Source organism: Takifugu rubripes, chromosome 6 (assembly GCF_901000725.2).
Source record: "Takifugu rubripes chromosome 6, fTakRub1.2, whole genome shotgun sequence".
NCBI classification, from domain to species: Eukaryota; Metazoa; Chordata; class Actinopteri; order Tetraodontiformes; family Tetraodontidae; genus Takifugu; species Takifugu rubripes.
The window spans coordinates 11,533,767-11,555,762 of NC_042290.1; the positions used below are offsets into that span (position 1 = coordinate 11,533,767).

General features: G+C 57.8%; 2 protein-coding genes and 1 long non-coding RNA gene across 5 annotated transcripts; 2 read left to right on the plus strand and 1 right to left on the minus strand.

The window, feature by feature from the left end:
- The first annotated feature begins 191 nt into the window (after nucleotides 1-191).
- Nucleotides 192-21,368, plus strand: rabgap1 (RAB GTPase activating protein 1). Of its 2 annotated transcripts, XM_029837790.1 has the most exons (27): nucleotides 192-328; nucleotides 1,710-1,910; nucleotides 3,221-3,250; nucleotides 3,712-3,958; nucleotides 4,027-4,240; nucleotides 4,324-4,498; nucleotides 5,786-5,946; nucleotides 6,479-6,583; nucleotides 6,852-6,918; nucleotides 7,000-7,102; nucleotides 7,203-7,372; nucleotides 7,452-7,617; nucleotides 7,700-7,793; nucleotides 7,925-8,075; nucleotides 14,409-14,522; nucleotides 15,626-15,700; nucleotides 16,496-16,621; nucleotides 16,709-16,852; nucleotides 16,924-16,965; nucleotides 17,031-17,159; nucleotides 17,416-17,508; nucleotides 17,693-17,803; nucleotides 18,196-18,300; nucleotides 18,707-18,790; nucleotides 19,383-19,454; nucleotides 19,880-20,080; nucleotides 20,176-21,368. In XM_029837790.1, the coding sequence occupies exons 2-27, from the start codon at nucleotides 1,758-1,760 to the stop codon at nucleotides 20,296-20,298; spliced, it is 3,255 nt and encodes a 1,084-aa protein (XP_029693650.1). In that variant the 5' UTR covers nucleotides 192-328; nucleotides 1,710-1,757; the 3' UTR covers nucleotides 20,299-21,368. The 2 variants fall into 2 exon arrangements, with proteins under 2 accessions (XP_029693650.1, XP_029693651.1); XM_029837791.1 differs by lacking the exon at nucleotides 3,221-3,250.
- On the plus strand, nucleotides 10,203-12,652 carry LOC115250198 (probable G-protein coupled receptor 21). Its single transcript, XM_029837799.1, has one exon. It carries the CDS (start codon nucleotides 10,218-10,220, stop codon nucleotides 11,352-11,354), a length of 1,137 nt encoding a protein of 378 aa, XP_029693659.1. The 5' UTR covers nucleotides 10,203-10,217; the 3' UTR covers nucleotides 11,355-12,652.
- On the minus strand, nucleotides 17,649-19,966 carry LOC105416581 (uncharacterized). 2 transcript variants are annotated; one of them, XR_003888787.1, is made up of 4 exons: nucleotides 19,828-19,966; nucleotides 18,409-18,706; nucleotides 18,182-18,327; nucleotides 17,649-17,782 (listed from the first exon to the last, which is right to left on the minus strand). It is a non-coding gene; the product is annotated as an uncharacterized lncRNA (long non-coding RNA). The 2 variants fall into 2 exon arrangements; XR_964622.2 differs by having other exon boundaries at nucleotides 17,670-17,810.
- Nucleotides 21,369-21,996: the final 628 nt, after the last annotated feature.

The following is a 21,996-nucleotide window of genomic DNA, read 5'->3' on the forward strand; positions in this document are numbered from 1 at the left end:
AGGTCGCCAAACACCTAAAAACAACAGCTGAGCTCATCACAGATGCCTTTATTAAGTTAAATAAAGTGAAATACAAGATAGATAGATAGATAGATAGATAGATAGATAGATAGATAGATAGATAGATAGATAGATAGATAGATAGATAGATATAGACAGACAGACAGACAGACAGACAGGCAGCAGGCAGAGGGGGCAGTGACAGGCGCATGCGCAGTCAGGTCAGCAGGTTGATTGTGTTTACAGCTCGGCTGGAGGCTCCGCTGCTGATGTTATTAGCAATGTTGTGCCAGCTGCCTTTGGAGTAAACGTTGCAGTGGGATTAAAGGTAAGACATTTAGCCCCTCTTGCCCCTCTCGCCAACACCCACTCCCCCCATTGAGGGAGAATAACCCTTTTATTAGTGATTGCTCGCAGCTTGGGGTAGCGCGGCTAACTTGTTAGCTTGCTAGCTGTTCCATTCTGCGGCGGCCTGCTTGCAGGTTTGTGCACGAAATTAACCGACCTTGACGGGGCTGTTCACGCCAACTGCCCCGTCGTCGGAAGCGCTTTACCAGTGCCCGAATGTGCGGGGTGACATCTGTGCGGGCTGTAGTGAAACAGACGGCCGAGAAGCTGTGGAGCTAACGGAAGGCAGGCTGAGCTAGCCGCGGTGCTCCAGAGCTGCTAGCATCGAGACTCGCCCAACGCCATTGAGCAGAAATGTGGAACTTTCGGGTTCTTGTTAAATCATCGCTTGTGTTAGACACACGGAGAGGCCGCTACGGGTCCAGATCCCCCGCTGGGGCGCAGCAGGTTCCGGATCTAAGGGCGTTTTAAACCCCACTAACAGCCTGTTTGTGTTGAGCCCCTCTGTGGGTGAGGAGTGAGTCCAGTTCAGGTGTCTTTCCTGGTTCCTCCTTCGGACCCCTCCCACCCTGGCGTCCCTGTTCCGGACCCCACCTGTCTGGACTCGTCCCTCGGTGCTCTGGAATCCCAGTCCCCCCCCCCCCCCGATGCACCTGTCACGTCACCAGCGACGCAGGTGTCGCATTTCCTGCCTCAGGCAGAGTTCTGTTGTGTCGCCGACACAGAGGAGCTTTGTGGGTCTGGGGGGGGCACCAGAGGTCACGCACGCGCCTCACGCACGTTAGAGGAGACCGTGTGTGTGTGTGTGTGTGTGTGTGTGTGTGTGTGTGTGTGTGTGTGTGAGCGTGAGCGCTTCCTCTTCAGCTATTGTTTCTCCTTTTCCCGTCCGTGTTTGAAGTCGGTGCCGTGGGGCGACTGGAAGGGGCCTGAATACTTTTCTGCCCCCCCCCCCACGTGTGAGCGTGCACGCAGGGCCCAGCTGGCAGGCCAGAACAGCCCGTTCAGCTGAGAATAACACACACACACACACACACACACACCCAGCCCGCCAGCAGATCCAGCGGGAAACATCCGCGTTTGCGTCCTGATGCTGAAGTTTGCAGGGAGAGAACGATAATTCCCGATTATTCCTGATTATTCCCGATAATTCCCGATAAAACGGTCGACTCTCGTCCTCTAATCACGCCGCGTCACCTCCCTTACCCACAATCCTCTGCAGGTTGACCTGCGCTCACCTTAATCGGGTGAAGATGGGGGCCGAGAAGAAGAAACATTGAGATTTCACGATCCTGGTTTCCGTTGCCGTGGCGATGATAAAGATGCTCGTCGGTCTCTTGATCCCTGTTTCCCGCTCCTCCCAGGTGATCCGGCCCCTCCTCCTCCCGCCCCCCCCCCCTTCATGAGCAGCCATGGACGATAAAGGCTCGGTGGGGAAGATCAGCGTGTCCTCGGACTCCGTGTCCACTCTCAACAGCGAGGACTTTGTCCTGGTGTCCCGGCTGGGCGACGACACGCCCTCGTCCACCAACAACGGTAGCGATGACGAGAAGACGGGACTGAAGGTGAGGACGGAGGGAGGGACGGAGGGACGCAGAGAGGGAAGATTTCTGAGAAAATGTTTGTTTTAATGTCTTCAGATCAATGATTCCCAAATTCCTCCATGAGTGTTCAGGAAAGATGATCGATGATCAACGTTCCTGCTACATAATCGTTGCATGTTTCTCCATCGTTATCTTAAAACATCAGTGTCAATCATACGTCATCGTAGAGGATTCATGCACTCCTGCGCTAACACAAGGCTAACACAAGGCTAACGCAGGCTAAAACAAGGCTAATGCAGGCTAACACAAGGCTAAAACAGGCTAAAACAAGGCTAATGCAGGCTAACACAAGGCTAAAACAAGCTAACACAAGGCTAACACAGGCTAAAACAAGCTAACACAAGGCTAACACAGCCTAAAACAAGCTAACACAAGGCTAACACAGGCTAAAACAAGCTAACACAGGCTAACACAAGCTAACACAGGCTAAAACAAGCTAACACAGGCTAACCATTTCTCATTGTTTTCTTCTGACTTCTCAGAATAAACTTTGTTCCGTGTCTTTATTGTGAGGTGAAGCCTTCAGTAGAAACGGTCCGGTTCTGTAGGTTCTGTAGGTTCTGTAGCTTCTGTAGCTTCTGTAGGTTCTGTAGCTTCTGTAGGGTCTGTAGCTTCTGTAGCGTCTGTAGGTTCTGTAGGTTCTGTAGGTTCTGTAGCTTCTGTAGGGTCTGTAGCTTCTGTAGCTTCTGTAGGTTCTGTAGGTTCTGTAGCTTCTGTAGGTTCTGTAGCTTCTGTAGCTTCTGTAGGTTCTGTAGGTTCTGTAGCTTCTGTAGGGTCTGTAGCTTCTGTAGCGTCTGTAGGTTCTGTAGCTTCTGTAGGTTCTGTAGGTTCTGTAGCTTCTGTAGGTTCTGTAGGGTCTGTAGGTTCTGTAGGGTCTGTAGGTTCTGTAGGTTAACGCGCAGTCGTACCGCCACAGTCGCGCTGATACCGCTTGAACCGGTGGCGTGGTCTCACTTCCTGTTGAAGGGGACGTGAGGATATGGGCGGGGCCTGACATGTTCGTCCATCGGGAAGGGGGGGGGGGGGGTGTCCATCCTGTCAGTGACATTTTCCTCTGTCTGTGGTTGTTCTGAGCCGGGTCGGTGCTGCGCCTGTAGGTGGCGCCAGCAGGGCGGCTCATGACTGTTGGTAACAGGAAGTTCAGGCTGAGCATCTTCTTCACCTCCGTCACATGAAATCACTCCATCCACCAGCACCTCCAGCCCCCCCCCCCGTCACCCCCCCACCCCCCCAGTCAGGGCCGGTGTCTAAACCTGTTGTCTGTTATGCAGGTGATTTCAGAGGAAGGGGTCAGCTTTAAGGTCAGTGTCTCTCTACCAGACTCTCTCTCCTGTCATGTGATTCTGTCTGTGCTGTCGTGTGTCTGTGTCTCCAGGCCGTTGAGCTGACCATGCTAGTTGTTAGCGCCTGTAGGACCGTAGCTGAAGCTAGCCGCCGAAGCTAGCCGCTGAAGCTAGCCGCCGAAGCTAGCTGCCGAAGCTAGCGCCGAAGCTAGCCGCACCTCTTTCAGTTCTAAAGTCGGTGTAACGCCATCACGGCGCCCCCTGCAGGGCAGAGAGGGGACTGATGGTTGGGCCTCCGCGTATTTGTGCTCTAACGGCTCCACTAATCTCTAATCCTGCCGTGGACGTGCGCGGCGTGATGAGATGAGGCGTCCTGAACACGCCGTGTGTGTGTGTGTGCGCGTGTGTGTGTGTGTGCGCGCGTGTGTGTGTGTGTGTGTGTTGACCGCTGTGATATCGTGTCCGTGTGTGTGAACCAGATCGTCGGGAACGGGAGCGAGCAGCAGCTGCAGAGGGAGTTGGAGGACGTCCTCATGGACCCGTCGGTGGCGGACGCTGAGCCGGGACCGGACCATCCCGGCCCGCCTCCAGCCGCGGCCTCGCCCGCGCCGCCGGGCTCCGACCCCCCGACCCGCGACCCCCCGACCCCGCCTCCGTCCCAGCTGGAGATGGTCATTCCCGTCCAGACGGCCCAGGAGAGCGAGCTCAACGAACGGTCCTACCGAGGTGAGCCGGCGCCGCGGTCGTCCCGGAGGGGGGCGGAGCTTGTGCGTGACACTGCTGTCTGCCCGCAGGAGACGAGTCGTCCTCGGACGGCAGCCCCGGGTCCCCCGTCCCGGACGAGGACAGCGTGGTGTTCAGCCAGCTGACCTACCTGGGCTGCGCCTCCGTCAACGCCCCCCGCAGCGAGGTGGAGGCGCTGCGCATGATGAGCATCCTGCGGGGGCAGTGCCAGGTCCCGCTGGACGTCACCCTGTCCGTGCCGGGCGTGTCCGAGGGCACCGTCAGGTGAGGGAGGCCCCGCCCCCAGCGTTCTTCCTGACCAGCAGCAGCTCCAACCGGGCCTCTTCCTGTCCCCCCCCCCCCCCCAGGTTGCTGGAGCCCAACTCCAGCGCCGAGATCGCCAACTACCCCATTTACAAGATCCTGTTCTGCGTGCGAGGCCACGACGGCACGCCGGAGAGCGACTGCTTCGCCTTCACCGAGAGCCACTACAACACCGAGATCTTCCGGATCCACGTGTTCCGCTGCCAAATCCGGGAAGCGGTGAGGATTCCCTGTTTCCTGTCTGGTTCTGCTGGTTCTGCTGGTTCTGCTGGTTCTAGAGACACATTAAGGGTCCTCCAGGCGTCCTCGTGTCCCGTTAAATACCAGGATGGTGGTCACGTGTGTAAATATGAAGCCGCTGCCATTCACAGAGTGGCCAGAAGGGGGAGCCAAAGCTCCTCTTCCCACCCTCGGGCGCTCCCTCGCGAACTTCTCTGCTCGTGAGCACGAGGGCAGCTTGGGAGCTGTGACAGGAGGTTCAACAGGAACCTTTAAAGGAACCTGGTGAATCTGGGTTCAGGCCTCCTCGTGCTCTTGTCCCCCCCCCCCCTTTCCTGCCAGGCTCCATAGCAACAGGCCAGTTTACAGCACCGTCATGTTTGATGGTTCCAGTTAGCGTCTGTTTCACGTTAGCAAACAACTCAAGACCTCGTGGCCTTGTGGTTAGCATTAGCTTTAGCTTCCAGCAGGTGATTCAGGTATTTAAATTAGAATTTAAAGCATTTACTGCGTGTCTTTAATCAGAGGGTGATGGAGCTCAGCTTGGTACCGGTGGGTCCAACATCCCATAAATAACCTCCCGCGCCTGATTTTGGTGCCAGACCTCCTGGTCAGCCCCCCCAGGCTGGTTTCTAACCCTCTCCAGCGGTGATGCCGTAACGTGATCTTCCCTTGGCGCACGTGAACGCTCTCCATTAGCATTAGCATGAGTTAGCTTAGCTTCTGCTTAGCTGGGCGGACGTGGAGCAGAACAGGCTGGGAACGCCGTTGACACGCCAGCAGGAGGTGGTTCTGGTGGCTACAGAATGCTGCTATTGTGTCCATCAGTACAGGGGGCGACCCCCCCCAACTCTACCCTTGTCTTCCTTCCAGCCCCCCCCCCCGTTGCTCCGTGCACGAGCCTCCTGCAACATCTGCTCCAGCAGCAACAGTGGAGGCTTTGTTCAGGGAGGCCCCGTCCTCCATTAAAGCCACCGATGCTAAACGCTATTAGCATAAAGACGATCCCGGCCGGGAACAAACGGGAGAGATGTTCACAGGAAGTGAGCATATGAGTGGGGGGGGGGGGGGGGGGTGTAGCCTGCTGGGGGGGGGGGGGGGGTGTAGCCTGCTGGGGGGGCTGCGCGTGTACAACAACGGCTCCAGTCAGAGCTGATTGGATCTGGCTGTTTCCGGGTTTCGGAGCGCCGCAATGGAGCGTTAGCATGTTTTTAATGGCCCGGAATGGCTGTACAGGCTCAAGGGGCGTTTTAATCAATGCCGGCGTTCCCGGCCTCTCTCCCGCAGGTGAGCAGGATCCTCTACAGCTTCGCCACGGCCTTCCGGCGCTCGGCCAAGAAGGCGCTGCTGTCGGCGCAGCAGGCCCCCCCGCTGACCCCCGACAGCGACCTCTTCGCCTTCAACGTCAGCCTGGAGATCAGGGAGGACGACGGCAAGGGCACCTTCAGGTGGGAGGGGGCGGCGCCCCGCTCATCGGGTCTCCGGGAGACTGGATTGGGAGGGTTTCCATCCCGCGTAAACGTTCCATAGACTCAAACCGTGCACGTGAGAGTGCACGAGGTCGCAGATTCTTCTTTCCAAACACCGACGGGCAAAATTAGACATCAGAGTTTTGCACCGTGGAGGAAACGACGCTTCCGTCTCGTTAGCGTTGTTGAGTTTTGGGAGCCCAAACACACACACAAACACACACGCACACGCACACACACACACACACACTCATGCACACGCACACACACACGCGCAGCAGACCCCGTTACCCCGGCGTCTGTGTTTACTCCAGATCCACTTTTATTGTGACTAACGAGCTTTTCCGAGCATCTAAAATGTTCCGGTGGTCTCGTTACCCAGTCAGAAGGTTCTGAGAGACCCTGAAGCGGCCTTGTGGCTCCCCACGGGGGTCCCGACACGGGTTTGACCCGTCCAAAGACCCGAGCGTTCCCTCTGGACCGTGTCCCACCGTTGTCCCTCTGTGTGCAGCGCCGTGGCCAAGGACAAGCAGAGCTTCAAGCTGCGGGCAGGAATGGACAAGAAGATCGTCATCTACATCCAGCAGACCTCCAACAAGGAGCTGGCCATCGAGCGGTAACACACACACGCACACACACACGCACACGCACACGCACACACACACACACACACACACACACACACTCCTCCATGCTCCTGCTGCTCACACATGTTCTCAGCTTCCCTCCACGACGGAGCAGCCACCAGTTTTTAGATATGAGCGTGAAGCTGCTCCGCTCTGTTAGCGCTTGATGCTAGCTGATCCGAGTCCTCCCGGTTCTCCGTGTTTGATCCGGGTCGATCCGCCCGCCGCCGCCGCCCGTCTGACCGCGTCTCCTCTCAGGTGCTTCGGCCTGCTGCTCAGCCCGGGGAAGAACGTGAAGAACAGCGACATGCACCTGCTGGACCTGGTGGGCCCCCCCCTCTTGTTTGTCTTTGTCCTTCTGTGCTGAGCTGCTTTGCCAACCTCTTCCTGACTCCCGCCCCTTCAGGAGTCCATGGGAAAGAGCTCCGACGGGAAGTCTTACATCATCACAGGAAGCTGGAACCCCAACACGCCTCAGTTCCAGGCTGTGAACGAGGAGACGCCCAAAGGTAGCGGAGCAGAGTGATTAGCAGGAGCCGCGGCGGCGCTAATTATCTTCGCCGCTTCCTCTGCTCGTTAAAGTGGGACTAACGTTCCGCTTCCCTACAGATAAGTTCATGTACATGACGACGGCCGTGGATCTGGTGATCACGGAGGTGGAGGAGCCGGTCCGCTTCCTGCTGGAGACCCGGGTCCGGGTCTGCTCCCCCAACGACCGGCTCTTCTGGCCCTTCAGCAGGCGCAGCTACACCGAGACCTTCTACCTGAAGCTGCGGCAGGTAGCCGCGCCCCCCCCGACGCTCCTTTTCCCGCCTTTTCCCGGCTGTTTTCAGACGCTCCTTTTTTCCTGCCGCTCAGATGGAGCGTAAAGAACGCAAGAGTCCGGCCTCGGACACCCTCTACGAGGTGGTGAGCCTGGAGAGCGAGTCCGAGAGGGAGAGGAGGAAGACCACGGCCAGCCCGGGGGTCCTGACCGGGCCGGGCGCCGCCGTCCCGTCGCCCCCGGAGGATGACGAGGAGGAAGGTGACGCGCCGCTTTTCCCCCTTTTTTCCCCGACTCCGGCGCTCCGTGTCCACGCAACAATGACGCCGATGTTTGTGTCCAGACAACGACGAGCCGCTGCTCAGCGGGTCGGGAGACGTCTCCAAAGAGTGCGCCGAGAAGATCCTGGAGACGTGGGGAGACCTGCTGTCCAAGTGGTGAGGCGCTCCTTCCTCATCAGAACCTCATCAGAACCATTCCGGGGAAGGGGGGGCGGACCGGGAGCCGGGAACGTGGAGGCAAATCCGCTCCTGGTCTCCAGTAACCGGGTTCCTCTGGTTCCTCGCAGGCACATGAACCTGTCGGTGCGTCCCAGGCAGCTGCCGGCGCTGGTGCGCAGCGGCATTCCCGAGGCGCTCCGGGGGGAGGTGTGGCAGCTCCTCGCCGGTTGCCACAACAACGACCACCAGGTGGAGGAGTACCGGACCCTGATCACCAAGGTGAGCTCTTGTGTTCCGCCGTCCCCGCGTTGGTTCTGGGTCGACCCGGCGGCCCCCCACCCCCGGGACAGACGACCATCTCTTATTCCCTCCCGTCAACCTTTGCTAACTTTCATGGTAGCTTCGGTCCTGCTGATGTCCGCTCGTTACGTAAGCGCCATAATCACCGCCGATCAGACTAATTAAGGCTCCGCCTCCCGTGCGCGGGCTCGTTTGTCTCTGTTTGTCTTTGCAATTATCCCTTCATGCTTTGCTGCGGTTTGCTGCACATGGCGTCCCAGGCGGCGCCCACGTCGCGCCCTCACCCCGGCAACCTTTGCGTGCATCCACATAATGCAGAGGCAGCGCAGGAAGCCGGGCTATAGATCCGAGATGTCGGAGCAATTCTTCCCCATGAGTGGAAGCTCCCGGCTGCCAAGAACTGGGAGCAGCGTTCTAACTAATAATCACTCCCACCACACCAGTAAACCCGTTATCAGGCGGCGGCGCCGCTGCCCGAGCAGCAGGAGCGTTAGCCTGTGCCGTGGCGACCAGATGCCGCCGTTGTGTCACTTCCTGTTTTACCAGCTGACAGTCAGAGCTGCTCCGACCCCCCGCGGCGAGCACAAACGACCCGTTTGAGTCACGATTGGGTCGGTGTTTCTGCTGAGTCATGGTTGAGTCTGTGTTTCTGCTGGGTCATGGTTGATTCTGTGTTTCTGCCGAATCATGGTTGAGTCTGTGTTTCTGCCGAGTCATGGTTGAGTCTGTGTTTCTGCTGGGTCATGATTGATTCTGTGTTTCTGCTGGGTCATGATTGATTCTGTGTTTTTGCTGGGTCATGGTTGGGTCTGTGTTTCTGCCGAGTCATGGTTGAGTCTGTGTTTCTGCTGGGTCATGCTGGACCTTGTTTCCACCGTTACATCTTTGTGCTAATGATCCTTTTCAAAATGGCGCCAGTGGAGCGGCGGCCCATGGGCGGGGCGTGTGATTGGACGCGAGCGTGCGCGGGGGCGCGCCCCTCGTCCCCGTTAGCGTGCGACACAGGTGACTTGCTCGGGTTTGTCTACGTCCGCATCCCTCCGTCCCCTCGTGGGGCTCGGGAGAAAAGGTGCACGTGTGAGTGTTTGTGTTTGGCTCTGTGCACGTACGTCCAGCGGAGGCGTTACGCAACGAGACGAGACGAGACGCCGGCCTCGTGCTAAAGCTAAGCTAAACGTTAGCAGGTCTCCTGAAGCTGCTGCTCGCTCCCATTAAATGGTGCCGCTTGTTATCAGGAGATTGGAGCGTTCATCCTGCGCGGCCTGATTCATTAAAGGAATGTTTCCTGCCCCCATTGTTGCACCACAATGCCCCCCCCCCCCCCCGGAGGCTCGGGCTGTTTCATCCCAGTTGCCCCTGAATCCTGCTCTTGTGGATAGTTTGGTCTCAGGATAATACTGTGAAAACACACAACCAGGGGAAAGGGGGTGGGCGAGATGGGGGGGGGGGGGGGGGGGGGCTTTGTGCCCCTCCGGTTGATGATTGGCTGGAGCCGGAGTGAAGGGGAGGGGCGTCGGGGGGCTGTTTCAGTCCAGAGCGGAGCGAGAGGCAGAGGGAGCTGGGATGAGACGGAGACACGGCACAGGAGGACGGGGGACGTTTTCCATCGCCGCTACGCCTGCCCACCTCACCTGCCCCCCCCCCCCCAGGACGGCGCTCCGGATCATCCGGCCCGCGGTGCGTTTCATTTCCCAGCGTGGAAACTGACCAGGAATCTGACACCGACAGGAGGAGCAGGAGCGGCGGGATGGGACCAATGCCGTCAAGGCTGTTTTTCCGAGGATCGTGGGACTTTGAGGCCCGTTTGGACCGAGCCGGCAGATGTTGAAGACATCTCCGAACAGCAGCAGAGGCGTCTGGATCCTGCCGGAATTCCTCGGAACAACGTCTGAATTCCCTCCTCCTCCTCTCTTTAATAAACAGCAAACGTCTGTTTGTGGTTGGACGTTGTTGTTTTAAACCAGACTGAGGACGCCCCCCCTTCCCCCCCCAGAACCACAGCATGGACCTCTGTGGCTGAACTGAACCCCCCCCCCCATTCCAGAACCACAGCATGGACCTCTGTGGCTGAACTAAACCCCCCCCCATTCCAGAACCGGCTGCCGGTCCCCCTGGGACAGGATGAATTCCTCCCTGGAGGCCGTGACCCCGCCCCTCCCCGCCCCCTTCTGCCTGCTGCAGGTGGGTTATTCCCAGATCGTCCCCACCTGCCTGCTGGAGGTGACCGTCATCCTGCTGCTGACGGTCCTCATCGTCTCCGGGAACCTGCTGGTGATCCTGGTGCTCCACTGCACGCCGCTGCTGGGCCAGCACAGCAGCAGCGCCTTCATCCGGACCATGGCGTACGCCGACCTGCTGGTGGGGGCCAGCTGCCTCTTCCCCTCCCTGTCCCTGCTGCACCGCCTCCAGGGCCTGGACCCGGGACTCACCTGCCAGCTGTTCGGGTACGTGGTGTCGGTCCTGAAGTCGGTGTCGATGGTGTCGCTGGCGTGCGTGAGCGTGGACCGCTACATCGCCATCACGCGGCCCCTGACCTACGCCTCCCTGGTGACGCCGTGCCGGGTGCGCTGCTGCGTCCTCCTGACCTGGCTGTACTCGGCCCTGGTCTTCCTCCCGTCCTTCCTCGGGTGGGGGAAGCCCGGTTACCACGGCGACGTGGTGGAGTGGTGCGCGGTGGAGTGGAGGACGCGCCCGGCGTTCACCGCCTTCATCGTGGCGCTGCTCTACGCGCCGGCGTCCTTCGCCGTCTGCTTCACCTACGCCAACATCTTCAAGATCTGCCGGCAGCACACGCGGGAGATCAGCGAGCGCCAGGCGCGGTACCGCCCCCGGCCGCCGGGCGGCGCCGCGGAGCCCCGCCTTCACTACCACCAACACACCTACCCGGACAAGCGGTACGCCACGGTGCTGTTCCGCATCACCAGCGTCTTCTACATCCTGTGGTTGCCCTACATCCTGTACTTCCTGTTGGAGAGCGGCGGGCTGTACCAGCACCCCGCCGTCTCCTTCCTGACCACGTGGCTCGCCATCAGCAACAGCTTCTGGAACTGCCTCATCTACAGCCTCTCTAACTCCGCCTTCAGGAAGGGCCTCAAACGCCTCTGCTCCTTCTGCCTGCGCCGCCACGGCGGCGGCGGCGGCTTCGCCGTCGGGAACGCCAGGAAGGCCTTCGTGGGCTCCGTGGACAGAGGCTGCCTGGGGCCCGGTTACGGGTACGACCACGGGGACGCCGCACACGGCGCCACGTGTCACGTGTAGGTCGCCCACGGAGGAGATCCTCGAGTTGTTTGGAGCTACAATCTGCCGTAGAGGGAATCATTTCCAGGTCGCGCCGGCGTCCTCGCCGCTCGCCACGCCACGCCTGGCCGGCGAGGGCGAGCTCCCAGGGGGGCCGTCCTGCGTCCGGACCGTTGGGGTGCACGACTGTTGGTTCCCACTCGCGACAACAGAAGTGTCACCGGGAACGTCGGGACAGCGGCGCCCTCCGGTGGGACGCCGCACACGTGCACGCCGCTTCCTGCCGCCAGGAAGTGGCGCCAGTTCGCGCGTGAACAGACGGACAGATCAGCCATTCAGAGCAGCTGCAGGCAGCGTGACGGTGGACTGACCCTGGGCGTGCGCGCCCACGTGCACGTCCACGTGCACATCTGCGTTCCTCATTCGGACACCAGCTTTAAATGTCTTCAGCAGCCAAAGATCCGAGCGGCGTGGCGCCGCCAGCGCACGCCGGCCTCAGCGGCGCCGCCGCCGGTTGTCAAGGAAACGCCAGAGACTAGCGTAGCCGCGGCGCTAACGGACGTCTGTCGGAGGCGGCGTGATGAAGGGACGGCTGGCGTTCGGGGGAACTTCCTGATCTGGTTCAGCCACAGCGGGAAGGACGACCGTGTGTGGACAAACGCTCCCTGCGTGGGTGCAGCGTGGCTATTATGGGATGTTGGTTAACCGTCCGACGGTGGCGGCCGTGTGATGTGCACGTTGTGTTTCTGTTGTGTTTCAAATAAATGTGGAAGCGTCTCGGCGTGACCGCCTTGTTACCGCGCTAGCATGCTAGCACGCCGCGCACGCCGTGAGGGAAGCACGGGCGCATTTAGCCCGATTATTTGCCAAATGCTTCAGTCGAGATCGCTGCAGATAACAGAGCGTTGCCATGCCAACGTGCTCCAAATGTTCACAGCAGTGTTTGGTCTGCTGGGTCACAAAAAAAGAGAAATAAAACTTTTATACGTGTGAGTGTGTGTGTGTGTGTGTGTGTGCGTGTGTGTGTACCTCTATTTTCTCTACACTGGGTGAAGTGCACTAATGGCACCAAAACTAGGGCACGAGACGGACGATTAAGATTTAATGGGTGGTGACGCAGCGGCGGGGAACGCCACTCTGGGAGGGAACGCCACTTTGGGAGGGAACGCCACTTTGGGAGGGAACGCCACTCTGAGAGGGAACGCCACTCTGGGTGGGAACGCCACTTTGGGAGGGAACGCCACTCTGAGAGGGAACGCCACTCTGGGTGGGAACGCCACTTTGGGAGGGAACGCCACCCTGGGAGGGAACGCCACTCTGGGTGGGAACGCCACCCTGGGAGGGAACGCCACTCTGGGAGGGAACGCCACCCTGGGAGGGAACGCCACCCTGGGAGGGAACGCCACCCTGGGAGGGAACGCCACTCTGGGAGGGAACGCCACCCTGGGAGGGAACGCCACTTTCGGAGGGAACGCCACTCTGGGTGGGAACGCCACTTTGGGAGGGAACGCCACCCTGGGAGGGAACGCCACTTTGGGAGGGAACGCCACTCTGGGTGGGAACGCCACTTTGGGAGGGAACGCCACTCTGGGAGGGAACGTGCCGCCCTGCAGCTTCCTGTTGGGTCCAGGGCGGCGTCTGTGAGGGGAATATTTTATTGATGATCAGCGCCGCCTGCTCTCCTGGCAGCTCGGCCGGGATGAGAGAAAATCTGGGACATCGGCCCTCTTGGGGAACCACCGGTGGGCCAGAACCACCACAGAACCATGCAGATCCCCCCAGAACATCATAGAACCACCATAGACTCATCCAGAACCACCCAGAACTGGTGTGTTTGGACTCCCGACCCTTTAGAGGAGCTTCATCTGTATTTCCTGCTATTTTAATGGTTCGTCCCCTCCCCTCTCCTCTCCCCTCCCCCTCTCCCCTCTCCTCTCCCCTCCCCTCGTCCTCTCCTCCCCCCTCGTCCTCCCCCCTCGTCCTCTCATGCTAGCCGGGGGTTAGAGCGGCTGGAGCTAATTGGCCGTTATGTCAGAGCTCCTTTGTATTCGCTCTCAACACTCCAGAGTCCGGCTGAGTGGTGCTTGTGCAAACACGGATCCTTATCGCTCACTGAGAGACTGGACCCAGTAATGGACACGGACACGGTCCCAGTAATGGACACGGACACGGTCCCAGTAATGGACACGGACACGGGCCCAGTAATGGACACGGACACGGTCCCAGTAATGGACACGGACACGGGCCCAGTAATGGACACGGACACGGTCCCAGTAATGGACACGGAGCGCCGCCACGTCCAAACCAGCAGCCTTGACTGGGAATCAACCATCTCGGCCGGTCACACATTAAAACTAGTGGAGGGAGGGAGGGAGGGAGGGCGGCTCGTCGTCAAGGTAACGACAGAGAGGGGGTGGGGCTTAACAATAATCATTAACAAAATAATCAACAAAAGTTGGTTTTGAAGGTTCAGGAGTAAAAATGCTGCAAGAAAACGGAGTCATGCACACACACACACCCTCACACACACACACACCCTCACACACACACACCCTCACACACACATGCACACACACCCTCACACACACATGCACACACACCCTCACACACACATGCACACACACCCTCACACATACACACCCTCACACATACACACCCTCACACACACATGCACACACACCCTCACATACACACACATGCACACACACACACACACACCCTCACACACACACACCCTCACACACACACACACCCTCACACACACTCTGGTCTCCATTAGCCTCTTTGCTTCTTCCTGTGTTTCTTCACTTGAACTATTTTTGTTCCTGAAGGAACAAAGTGTTGATTTCTCTCTGAAGAGGGTTTGAGGCTGCACCAGTCCTCCCACTCCTCCCGGTCCTCTCTGTCCTCCCGGTCTTCCCAGTCCTCTCCGTCCTCCCTGTCCTCCCAGTCCTCCCAGTCCATCCCAGCAGTTGTTGGTCTGTGAACTCGTCCGACTGTCCTGGTTCGGCTCAGACCAGAGTCACCTGGTTCCGTCCTCACTTCCTGTCACATGAATGTTGTGTGTGTGTCCAGGAGTCTCCGCAGGACAGCGCCATCACGCGGGACATCAACAGGACGTTCCCGGCTCACGACTACTTTAAGGACACGGGAGGAGACGGGCAGGATTCCCTCTACAAGATCTGCAAGGTGGGAAAAGCAAAGATCCCGAGCGTTCCCAGCTCAGTGTGTCGGAGTCACGTTTTCCTGGGAGTTCCGCAGGGCGATTACGGCGTGAACGACCGTTTTCACCGCGGCTCTGACCGCCACGGAGAGAGAGAGAGAGAGCGAGCGGGCGAGCGGGTGGGCGAGCGAGAGCCGGCGGCGGGAACGACCGTTAATTAAAGGAGCTGTCGACTGTTCCTGGGTGGTTCAGCAGGTTCACCGCCTGTCGGGAACAGCCGGTCAGCTCCTGACGGAACACCTGAACCCCCCCCACAGGAGGGGGGGCGGCCAGGAACTGGGGGGGGGGGGCAGGAACTGGGGGGGCACTTTAACCTCCGTGACGGCACATTAACGGCCGCCCTGCTGCTGCTGGGCCCTTTATTTATCCCGTTCCATCCATGATGGATCACTCAGGTGAGGACATCCATCTCCTCCCTGACAGGCACCTCCTCGGGTGTGTCTGAATTATTCAGGCGCCACCCCCCCCCGCCTCTGCGCATGGATTGATCCGCACTTGTGTTTGACCGACTCGTTATTTGTGTTTGTAGCTCAGTAGGCCACGTTTACATCACCGCTCGCTCACTCGCTCGCCCTCGTTCCTGCCGCTCAGCCCTCTTTCCCTCCGCTCCCGTCTCGCCGCTCCCGTCTCGCCGCTCCCGTCTCGCCGCTCCCGTCTCGCCGCTCGCTCGCCACTCCAGCGTCCAGCGTCTGACGTGCAGCTGACGGTGGAAACGCTCCTAAATAAGGCAGAAAAATGACCCCGTCACGCTGGCTGGCTCAGTTCAAGCGCCGCCGAGCCAAAACGACTCTGTCACGAGGACAAAAGTTAAATATTTACACTCATCTGTCTGTGAGAGGACGGTCGGAGGATCCCGGAGCTGGATCCTGGCAGAGGGAAGGTCTGACCCCTGAGATGGATCAGAACCTCCAGCTCTGGGCTTCATTAAAACGCAATCTCACCTTTGCCATCTGTACACTCGCCACTAGGGGGCGCCAGATGAATCTGAGGTTGATTATTGTGTCTCTAATGTGTCTCTAATGTGTCTCTCCTGTCTCTCCTGTGTCTCGTGTCTCGTGTCCTCCTTCAGGCCTACTCTGTGTATGATGAGGAGATCGGCTACTGCCAGGGACAGTCCTTCCTGGCCGCCGTGCTGCTGCTGCACGTGAGTTCATATCAGCTGCAAAGAAAGAAAGAAAGAAAGAATCCTTCAGCCTGTCAAACATCCTCAAGAGGGAGGACAAATATTTGACTTTGGTCTGACAGAATCATTTACCAGTACTACTACTGCACTCCTGGTGTATGTCCTGCTCTGGTGCAGTACTACTACTGCACTCCTGGTGTATTTCCTGCTCTGGTGCAGTACTACTACTGCACTCCTGGTGTATTTCCTGCTCTGGTGCAGTACTACTACTGCACTCCTGGTGTATTTCCTGCTCTGGTGCAGTACTACTACTGCACTCCTGGTGTATTTCCTTCTCTGGTGCAGTACTACTACTGCACTCCTGGTGTATTTCCTGCTCTGGTGCAGTACTACTACTGCACTCCTGGTGTATTTCCTGCTCTGGTGCAGTACTACTACTGCACTCCTGGTGTATTTCCTTCTCTGGTGCAGTACTACTACTGCACTCCTGGTGTATTTCCTGCTCTGGTGCAGTACTACTACTGCACTCCTGGTGTATTTCCTGCTCTGGTGCAGTACTACTACTGCACTCCTGGTGTATTTCCTTCTCTGGTGCAGTACTACTACTGCACTCCTGGTGTATTTCCTGCTCTGGTGCAGTACTACTACTGCACTCCTGGTGTATTTCTACTACTGCACTGTCGCCATCTAGTGGTCAGACTCTGTCAGCGCCGCGTTTATCAGTGAGGAGCCTCGTTAATCTGTGATTTCTAATCTGCTTGGTGACCAGTAATAATCTGGAATTCTCTTTGGAATCTCGGCCTTCCTCTCCCTCAGATGCCGGAGGAACAAGCGTTCAGCGTGCTGGTCAAGATCATGTTTGATTACGGGCTCAGGGACCTTTTCAAACAGAACTTTGAAGATCTGCACTGCAAGTTCTTCCAGCTGGAGAAACTCATGCAGGTGTGTGTGTGTGTACACGTACGGACGTGCGCGCGTGTCCTCGGCGTTCCCTCGGCGTTCCCGCTTCACCCTCGTCTCCCTAAACAGGAATACCTCCCCGACCTGTACAACCACTTTGTGAACGTGGGTCTGGAGGCCCACATGTACGCCTCCCAGTGGTTCCTCACCCTCTTCACAGCCAAGTTCCCTCTTTACATGGTCTTCCATATCATCGACCTGCTGCTGTGTGAGGTCGGTCACGTGCACGCGCACACACACGCACACACACATGGACAGGAGGTGACCTGTGTTTTCATTTCCAGGGCATCAGTGTGATCTTCAATGTCGCCCTGGCCCTTCTGAAGGTACAGAAACGCACGTGCGCGCTCCCGTGCTTCGTCTCTCTGACGCTTCCTTCTCCGTCCCTCAGACATCAAAGGACGATCTGATCCAGAGCGACTTTGAAGGCGCCCTCAAGTTCTTCCGCGTCCCAGTTCCGAAGAGGTACCGCTCAGAGGAGAACGCCAAGAAGCTGATGGAGCTGGCCTGCAGCATGAAGGTGAGCTGGGAGGCTGGTGACCCTTGACCTCAGCTGGTGCCCCGAACCACCGCTAGAGGGCGACAAACACCTTAAATAAATGGAGGCAGGCTATTGTTGAGGCCTTTTAGGAAAACTTTTATTTAGACATCAATCAGGTTTATATCTGTCAAATAAATGTGGGAAAACACACGTGCACGCACTTGCACACCTGTTTCCACCCGTCCTGGGCAGTTTAAGATGGCCTTTGACCCTTGTGAATCGTGTGTCCCAACAGATCAGCCAGAAGAAGCTGAAGAAGTTTGAGAAGGAGTATCACACCCTGAGGGAGCAGCAGGAGCAGCAGGAGGCCCCCATCGAGAGATACGAGGTAGCTCAACGTGACACGTCTGACTCCTCACTGCTGTTCATGTTTACAGGAAGTTAACCACATTATTGGGGAACTTTAAACATTCACTGGGGGTTTTACGGATCACTCATTCTTCCTTCCTCTTTTCCTCCCCCCACTCCCTCTTCTGGTCTTTGGTTGTTCGTCTTTCTTCTCCTCCGTCCAGCGGGAGAACCGGCGTCTGCAGGAGGCCAACATGCGTCTGGAGCAGGAGAACGACGACCTGGCGCACGAGCTGGTCAGCAGCAAGATCGCCCTGCGCAAGGACCTGGACAACGTAAGAACTGGGGGGGGGGCGAGGGAGTAGGAGAGGAGAGGGAGCGAAAGGAGAGCGGAGAGGGAGCGAGGGGAGAGATGAGAGGGAGCGAGGGGAGAGGGAGCGAGAGGAGAGGGAACAATAGGGGAGCGGAGACGGAGCGAGAGGGGAGAGGGAGCGAGGGAAGAGGGAGTGAGTGGAGAGGGAGCAAGAGGAGGGGAGTGAAAGAGATGAGAGGGAGCGAGAAGAGGGAGCAAGAGGGGAGGGGAGGGAGCAAGAGGAGAGCGAGCGAGGAGAGGGAGCGATGGGGGAGTGAGTGGAGAGGGAGCGAGAGGAGGTGAGGGGAGAGAAGGGAGGGAGGGAGGACAGGGAGAGGAGAGAGGGAGGTCTAGAACTGACCTGTGTGTCTCCAGGCGGAGGAGAAGGCCGACGCCCTGAATAAAGAGCTGCTGCTGACCAAGCAGAAGCTGGTGGACTCTGAGGACGAGAAGAGACGTCTGGAGGAGGAGTCGGCTCAGGTGAGACCCCCGGAGGCTTGAAGCAACCTGGGTGGGGAGACGCTGCCGTTGAACCATCAATCAGTTCTGGAGACGCTGAAGCCCCTCCCCCTCGGCCCAACGTCTCACCCGAAGGGCGTCGGGTCGTCCTTTGATCTCAATTCTCTCTGAAGTCTTTGAGGGACGCTGCAGCGACCTGCCACCATCTGCTCCCGTGTCCTTCAGACGTGTGTGTGTGTGTGTGTCAGTGATGTATGTGTGTGTGTGTGGCGCCGCTCTGCCCCCCAGCTCAGCTCAGCCGACATTAGTCCGTCTTCTGTCCGCGTGAGGACGTTGGCGCTGCTCTCTGGGGGCCCCGGCTGTGCTCGCGTCCTTGTCTCGTCCTGGAGATGCACAACTTGACGCGCGTGTCCATGTGTCCCTGCAGCTGAAGGAGATGTGCAGAAGAGAGCTGGACAAGTCTGAATCGGAGATCAAGAAGAACGGCTCCATCATTGGAGAGTACAAACAGGTGAGGTGGAGCGAGCGATCCCTCCCGTGGCCACTAGGTGGCAGCACCAGCTTTGTGTCCCGCTTCAGTTACGCTGATAAACGGACTGAAATCGTCATTTCTGTTTTTGTCACGTTGGTTCTGCTCGGCGGCTCTAAATTTTACTCATTTTCTCGTCCCGTCACTTAAATATAAACCTGCTCAGATCAGGTAGTGTCTTCATCAGAGCGGCGACATTACGCAACAATCTGGCTCGCGTTGCTCGGCGAGCGGCAGAACAGACGGAATTAGAAAGACGATATATTTAGCAACAGACCTGAACTTCACCCGGTCTAAAAATACGTGACGGGAACCGACAGCAGAAGAGAGCCGCCGCCGAGGCGTGGTAGAACAAAGGCAACGCCATGATGGACGCTCGCCGAGGACCGTGTGAAATGTTTGGGAGACGTGGGATTGACAGGTCCTGGAACGCCCTCAAATAGCCGGCGTTGTGTTCTGACCCACATAGCTGGAATAATTCTGCCCGATTCGCTCGGGGCAGCAACAGGGGCCGTCACTACTGCAGACGGCCACCAGAGGAGCTGTTGTCTGACCCGTGAGCCGTTTCTTCCAGATCTGCTCCCAGCTGAGCGAACGCCTGGAGAAGCAACAGGCAGCCAACAGAGGGGAGCTGGAGAAGATCCGGGTAAACCACACTCACCCCATCATGTCGAGTCCCCGCGGCGCCTGAGCTGAAGCGGCTCCAGAGGTCGCCATGGCGACGAGCCTAATCTGTCAGTCAGGAAGCCGTCCTCACCAACACCGACAGTTCCTGACTTGGTTCCAGCTCAGGCGTCGACATGGAACGTTTCCAGAGAAATCCTGACTAAGCTTTAGTTCTCTAAAGCCTTTGGTGTCCTGACCCGGTCCAGAAGGGTCGGAGTCCGCCCAGGATTTCTGTCCTACCGGGCAGAAAATGCTTTCACCCGGAAAATCAGGTGAAACCCTGGTAGGACAGAAATCCCGGCTGTGGCCCCGGAGGACCGGGTCTGGAGTTACAATTGGCCCGCTTCACTTACTGCAGAACATCCCGATTCTGGTCCTGGTTCAGTCTCTGTCCTCCTTATCCAGGCTAAAGTGGAAGGCTGCGAGAAATGCAGGAGTCTCTTCAACAAAGAAGGTCGCGTGCGGGCCCCGGTGACCACGGCGCCGGCCGACGGGGGGGAGGAGCCAGACGAAGAGAAGGAGGGTTTGAAGAACCAGCTGAGGGAGATGGAGCTGGAGCTGGCCCAGACCAAACTGCAGCTGGTGGAAGCAGAGTGTAAAATTCAGGTAAGTTTGGACCCGTGCGCACAATTACCCACAAGCCCCTGCAGCAACCTTCGGTAGTGTTCAAGCCCATGTGACGATTCTTCCTCTCCCTGCAGGACCTGGAGCACCATCTGGGTCTGGCCCTCAATGAGGTTCAAGCCGCCAAGAAGACCTGGTTCAACAGAACCTTGAGCTCCATCAAGACCGTCACTGGGACCCAGGGCAAAGAGACCACCTAACCTGAGACCTCGGTCCGTTCCAGTCCGACCAGTGTGGAGCTCAGAGCGACCGACGGAGCCTCTGGACACCCCCCGACCCGCTCCCCCCCACCGATAACTGTCCTGAACTGGTGGCAACGGTGCCAGAGAACCACCGAGCTTCCACTGGTCCCAGAACTGACCAACGCTTCATTTATCTGTCTGTCCTGCTGAAGTCAAAGACCTGCAGAAGGAAGGACGGACACACAGACAGTCGCTGTCCTGACAGGACGGAGGACCACCCCCCCATTCCACACCGTCGGCCCTGTCTAATGTCTGGCTTAGGTACGAGAGCTGAGAGACGCGCCTTCCTATTTACGTTGAACAAAGCTTTTTTATTGTATGCACGAGCGTGCGCGTGTGTGTGTGTGTGAACAAAGAAAGCACTATGGTTGTGTGTGCATGGAAGTCCAGTTGTCCTTATATTGTTCCAATGTTCTCGTCTGACGCAGGAAAAGAATCCGATCTGGATCTGGACTCTAATTTAACAGAAACGTTACTAATGGGGACAAAACACAAAGTTCCCACCACACCCGAACGCACCTTTTAGAAACTCTCCTTGGGGGGGAAAGGAGGGGGGGGGGGTCCGCACACATGAAGACATTTGTCAGCCGGCAGGAATGTAAAGTCTGGATGGGTTTCAGCCGAGGTGGAGGTCAGACGGCCGGGGCTTAAATGGGTCCAGAGGAGATGAAGGGTTTTTAAAAAGTGCTCGTCTGTCGTCTTCATGCTGCACAACAGTTGCTGCTGTTGCTCAGAGGTTTCTCTCAAGGCACTGGGATGTAAATAAACAGTAAATCTTCTTTTCTACTCTGTAACTAATGTTGCCCCCCCCCCCCCGAACCCACCTAAATGCTAACGTGCTACATTTAGTCCACGGACACGTTTTAAGTTCTCGCTCCGAGCTGCTCGGTCGGACAGCTGTTTGGGTCGTTAAAGGCCAAAAATGTAGCTTCCTCATCCTCAGAACATTAGCGCCGTGTGGAGACTGTAATAACCTAGGAAACATCATGTGACCCTCATCGGTTTCAATATAAAGGTTTCAACAAGAACACATGTGTGACGTGTCATTTCCTGCCACAAGCACACACACGACTCAGTCAGCAAAGACCAGGAAACGGAGGGAATTCCTGTTTCCTTCACGCCAGCGAGCTACCGTTGAGCCAAAGCCTCACATCTGGCCCAACACCTCACATCTGGCTGGTCGAGCCACGTCTCACCGCGTTCTGATGGGACGGCGCACAAAAACGACCACGCGGTGTCGGCCATCGTGGCACCTAAGGAGAGAGCGTCGTACCTGCAGCACCTGGAGGCGACGTAGGCTCAGAATTACGCAACGGGCCCACAGGCCCCTCCCCCTCCGCCTGGCGGAGCTATAAATATTAGCGGCGCAGCAGCAACAGAGTAGGTGGAATGTTGGCGGGACGAGCGTCTTCGGTTGCTGCTTGGCTTCCATCTGTGATTTGTGATACAGGGATGAAACTGTGTGTGTGTGTGTGTGTGTGTGTGTGTGAGAGAGCTATTCGGGTCCCTGAGCCCCCCCAACAACCTCCTAAACTCTGTCACCTGATCTGCTGAGCACCTGCAGGTGGCTTGTCCCAAAAACTCCAACTTTACCTTCAGCAACGGCGAAACCAGCGCAGGCAACAGTTTCGAGGAGGCGGGAAGAGAACAAAGACG